At 36.3% G+C, this 6,000-nt stretch overlaps 1 protein-coding gene across 3 annotated transcripts in view; it reads right to left on the reverse strand.

The window, feature by feature from the left end:
* Positions 1-5,544, reverse strand: part of cntn4 (contactin 4) — a 140,435-nt gene extending 134,891 nt beyond the window's left edge. For 2 of the 3 annotated variants that reach the window (XM_059570605.1, XM_059570604.1), the window contains exon 1: positions 5,215-5,544. In XM_059570605.1, coding sequence (XP_059426588.1) covers positions 5,215-5,223 — 9 coding nt within the window. In that variant the 5' untranslated portion in view covers positions 5,224-5,544. The remainder of the gene's footprint in view (positions 1-5,214) is intronic. The other variant, XM_059570606.1, reaches the window with a different exon arrangement.
* Positions 5,545-6,000: the final 456 nt, after the last annotated feature.

The raw sequence follows: 6,000 nt of genomic DNA on the forward strand, positions 1-6,000 counted from the left end.
ATGCAAACCTGAGGCTTCATCACCCCAGGTGTGCATTATTTTCTAATAATTCAACACCTCATCATTAATTATTCCTTCCTTACCGTATATTAATCTTAATTGTTTATCATGCAGTATCACAGTATATAATATTACTTTTGCTTTTCCATGGTACTGTCATTGTTAATTCTAGTGTGGTGCAGAAAAAAATGACATTTATAAGATTTTTTTGACCGAAATTTTTTTTTTAATGTGTGTGTAACCCTGAAATCTGAAAATAAAAGCAGCTCACAATTCCATTCACATAACTGGACATTAAGGAATAATAAAAAAGGCACAATGGCGGTGTTATTAAAATGAATGATAGCACTGTTTGTTGCTGGACTACTTGCAGTCATGTATGAGGATCATTACATGAAGCCGAGGAGCTTAAAAAAACAGCTTGGAGACATTAAGTGGCAGTGATAACAGCAGAATAAAAGAAGAGGACTGCTTTAATTGGAACTTTTTTTAAACACGCTGAATACTGAATGCACACTCACTCAATACTTTGCATATTTGCCCAAACAATAGCTTTAGTCCCAATGAACAAGCATAACAAACCGACCCCAAAGATTTGATTTTACAGCCATTTCTTTAGACGGTAATCTTGGAAGTGGAAAAAAGGAAACAGTACTGCACCGATGCCCCTCCACTATTCTCAACCTTACATTTTCACCTGTCTTCAAAAATCACTTCAAGGCAATTTCTCACAAAACACACTTTTTGAGGGATTCCTTTAAATCCATTTGATCCCAATAACAACACAGCTTTACCTCTCATCTACGGTCCTGAACCCTAAATTTTTTTTTTTTTGTTTGTTTTTTTTTTTTTTTTATGGAATTGTGTGAAAGAGTCTTCTACACTTTTACACACAGCTGTCAGCTTTCCTGAACTTCAAGCCAATATGGAATAAAACATTATGTGTTAAAACAAAAGCGAGACTTTGTTTTCCCAGTAGCGTTTATGTCTTCAGTTTAGCCTTTTAGCCATCAGTGCTAAACACTGAACGCTATTAATAAACCATCGGAACCAGTGCTTTGTGAGCAAATGCATTCAATACACCCTTTTCACACTCTCTCGAGAGGTATCTGAGAAATAATAATTTTTAGTGCCAGCGGGATTGTTTTTCCTAATTGACAGCCATCTTAGATCCATTAGTGCACTACTGTCAGTATACTCGGCTTTGATCTGTGATGTCAGCTGGATCAATTTCAATGCTTGGCAAATATGCAAATAATTCCATAGCAGAGACGTGTCAAAGGCACTCAGCATATGCTTGCGCTAAGACACTGGCTGTCTCTCGATAAAAACAAAGAAAGGGGTGGAAGAAAGTGAGAGAGAGAAAAAGCAACCGACTTTGAGACTCCACAATGGCTAGATGACAGGGGGAAAAAAATCATCTTAATATGACACAAGAGGCTTACAAGTCTCAGCATGTGCACGGGCGAAAGAAGTATCAGGGGCCCACAGCCTCTCTGTGCATAATAATGTTTTGAAAAATCGCATGCTGCTGTTTGCTTTTAAAAAGCTACAGAGTGCATCGCCAAAAGGAGAGTCTTACTGGAGGCGCAAGGCGGGCGACAGAGATCATTTGTCTTTATTTGCCGGGCTTCACCCTGGTTTACCACACGGCCCGCTGGGAGAGGAGAGCCCTTAGATTAGACGCTAACGGACTTCTCGGGACACTGTCCAAAATGCTATTTTGCCTGGCGTGAGAGTGGCCAGCTGTGCCTAGCCCACATGTAAATGACAGCTTTGTTGCTTTGTTAACTCAGGCCGCCCACTGCATTTGCTCTATGTCAACGTAAGACTTAGGAGGATACAGTAACAACAGGAGAGTCCCGAGGGGCTCTATATTTCCCTGAAGGAAGTAACATGGTGTAAAGCTCCTAGCAAAGACAAAGAGTATTCAAAATACTAGATCAATCAAAACACTTAAAGGGACAGTGCACATCATTTACTCACTCGCACACACTGAAGAAAATTGGTTGCATAACAATTTTCACTCAGGAATTGCTAGTAAATTTCAGAAACAGACACAAAGAGCAAGTAACACAAATGTTTTTTTTTTATTAAATTTGTAAAATTGTTGAAATTATTAACTTCATTAAAAATATAAGAATCATTTTGACAGTGTGTCATTACAAAGCTGACAGAAAAACACAAAAAAGGATATTTTAAAGAAAGTCTAAAAACAAACAACACTGAAGCTCACTGACTTTCAAAATTTTTTGAGTTTCACCGAATGGAAACATCAGGTTCAGAATGACCAAAAAACAGGTGATTGAAACAATATGAACCTTAGGTTGACCTGACTGCTGTATAATTAACAAACACCCTGACTTGTGTTTATAATGATACCCATCTCAGATCTGCATTCCTCTCGTAAAAAGCTGAATATTTATTATAATAATTTTTTATATCACTTAAAAAAATTGTTTCACAAGTTTCAACAGAGTGATCACAATCCCTGCAAACACTTCTACGCAAGGAAGTTACAATTAATGTCACCATATTTTACTTATTAGTCGCCTTCACACGTCTGTTGCCAATGAAGGGAAAATGAAGTGTAAAATGAAAATGACTTGTTAAACTCTTCAGCCCTGACCCGCATGCACATACTGTGTGTGCATTTTATAAAGAAGCGGCCTTCCTGACAGATTTTCTCAGTGCTTCCACCAGCAGACACCATCCATTGAAATTTTTATGAAATCCAACCACCCCAGAATCTTTATAATGTCACTTGCACTACATCACTTCTGACAGGCAGCCATGCTTAGCGTAAGAACACACTCGCTCTCATACTTTTGTCTTGATAACTCCGGTAACTATTTGTGACCATGTAGTTTATCAAAAGTCCATCCAAAAAGGCGTCAGTTTTCCGCATAATGACAAAACATTATTATCAAAGATGATAATTATGCAACATATTCTCCCATCAGCAGTGTTTTGACATTAGATGGTAGCCTGATTTATACAAATCTCATTTGCATGCAGGCATGCAATCACACCAAATTTGTCTCTAATGTTTTGTGACGAACATTAACCAGGCTGCTTTGAAAGAAATGCCTGCACTGTGAGCGAAAAATAGTTATACAACATGTCCTGCATTGTTATAGCCTGACCAGTGATTAACATTAAATATGATCCATATAAAACCTCATCTGCTTGGCCACCAGACGAGATGAGATTGTACTCAACGCAGGGAGCTGCAGTCTGGGATGCTGAGCGACAGATGCTAGATAAGTCTATCCAACCACATATACATATGAGGTCTATGACTTCAGTTTTATTTAGATCGCTCAATAATATACAGTATTGTGAGCCATGTAGCGGCTAAATCAATAAATAAATCAAACGAGGAGCAAAATATGAGAAAGCTATGACTTTTAACATGTGATGCAAAAATGTAAATCAGTCAAGGGAAATATATAAATAAATTCTGAGTGGTTTATAGAGTTTGTGGACAGCAATAATCAGTAAATCTGGCCGGATTAAGCATTGGAGGGACAGTGAGAGCGGATTAATCAACATCTGCGGAGGCACTAGTCTCCAACATGACTCTCTCTAACCGAATCAAACCCAGAGCATATCAGATCATTAACCCCAGCACAACATGTCTCAAAGCATCAGTAATGCACACCCGTCCTGACGTTAATGCGCTCTGTACACAACTCAACACCAGCTGTTTCAGTATGTAAGATCAATTCGAGCAAGCTTCGAAAAGTCAACAGTGATGATGACTTTCACAGCAAACATCAAGATGCTTGTCACTTTTACTTGATTAAAAGCAACAAACAAATATTTACTTTTTGAAATAAATGACTAGCCTTAGTATATATTCAAAATATAATGAACATACACACATACATACTGTATAACATTATATATACTGTACACGTTCCTCGTCAACAAGTGAAAAGTAATGTGATATGAGGCAGTGCCTCCACGTGATTGGCTGATCATACTGTCAGCTGGGTAATGTTATCGTAACAGGTGCACAAACCGGCCCGAATGTGTCAAATGAGAGAAAATGGGCAGACTCGTTAAAGAGTAAACAACTCACCCACTCACATATCATTTCAGTCATGAACTTGAAATGACTTAAAATGCAAAATTATCAGTAGGTGATACAGTTTTTAGCGAATGAACCAAAGGTACACTCCTGTGCCTTCCGCCATCATGACACCTGCAGTGCTTACTGAGGATTTGATGAATAATGATCTCAGAGAAGGTCGCTTTTAGCAATAATAGCCAATCAACAGTTTGAATTCATAAGAACATACAAAGTATTTGTGCTAGCTATTGCAGCACTAAAATTACTTTTGAAGCAATGCAAAACTTAAAAGAACGTAAAAAAAAAAAAAAAATATATATATATATATATATATATATATATTATGTATGTATATATATATATATATATATATATATATATATTCAAGGTTATTTGTTTTATGCATGTAATCATAGCACATCAAATATGTTACAGATAAAATAATAATACAAATAATTATAGAATGCTGTCATATTTATTTATTTACTTTTATCACATACTTTACAAAATTTAAGGTAAGCTATTTCCCATATACCAAATATGCCCAGTAAACATAACACTGGAACAATATTGGACCAAAATTGCACACACGTACACATTTACTAGTGATCATTTACAATCTTTTTACAGTTCTACTGATAATATACTGTCAGTTTAACTAAATTATAATTCTACTTATAATTATACTACTCTAATAGTCATTCCAATTAATAATTTAATTAACCACTGTATATTTTGCCTTTCCAACTAGAAACATGTAGCCTATTTTTTAATATATATATATATATATATATATATATATATATATATATATATATATATATATATATATATATATATATATATATATATATATATATATATTAGGGCTTTTGACATTATATATGCTATTATTACTACTACTACATCTTCTATCACTAGGAACTACTACTCACAATTTTAATGCTAAATAATAATTAATTGATCTTCTGTGGTTTGCTCGTCTATCGCAAGCATAGAAATGTCTTGTAATAAATGGAGAGACGTCTAAGCAGTCGTCAAAGTAAGCATGTGTCTCTTCTAATTAAATCCCTAAGAAAATACGTCGCTAGCCAAAAAGAAAAGGCGAAACGTGCAACGTGCAACGGCATACTCACTCTCCGCATATGTTTGAAGTGCAGGTTGAGCAGCAATATAAACGCGAGTTCAGCGTGACTGAGCGATGCACAGCTGATAACTAAAGACGCACTTACTGTGATACATCGAGTCTCTTCCCTTCCTCTGAGTGATACGAGCTCTCTGCGAGACGCCCACTGAACCGAGCATCCGAATAGCACGGAGCGGATCTCCAAAAAAGTGCCGCTTAATGGCAGAAGATGTGAGCGCCAGCGTTGAGCTGGAGATATCGCGCTATCCACACACGGTCCCCGCTGATTCCTGCATTAGATCAACATGAGCCGCGCTGCTCGTGTGGCACGGGGTGGGCACCTCCCACATACTGTGCTGAAGGGCTCCCAAAGAGTCACACAAATCACATCATCTTTGTGTCACGAAGGGCTGAGGCTTTGACATTAGGGATACGAGGACACAGCTGATAAGGCAGAAACGTAAACTTGCAGTAAAATGTGCCCATTTATTATTCACTTGGCTTTCAAGACGGCGGGATGCTTTAGAATAAATCTACTGCAAAGAGTAAAAATATGCACTGTAAAATTGTTAGTAATAAAAAAAATGGAACAAAAAACAGATATTTTAAATATATGAAACATATCTATTATGTGTGTGTGTGTGTTTATATATATATATATATATATATATATATATATATATATATATATATATATATATATATGCATACACATTATATATATATATGCATACACATTATGACCTAAGCAGAAGAAGTATATTAAGCATGTTCACTAAGGCAATATGTAGCCTAC

The sequence above is a fragment of the Carassius carassius genome, chromosome 17 (assembly GCF_963082965.1).
Source record: "Carassius carassius chromosome 17, fCarCar2.1, whole genome shotgun sequence".
NCBI lineage: Eukaryota > Metazoa > Chordata > Actinopteri > Cypriniformes > Cyprinidae > Carassius > Carassius carassius.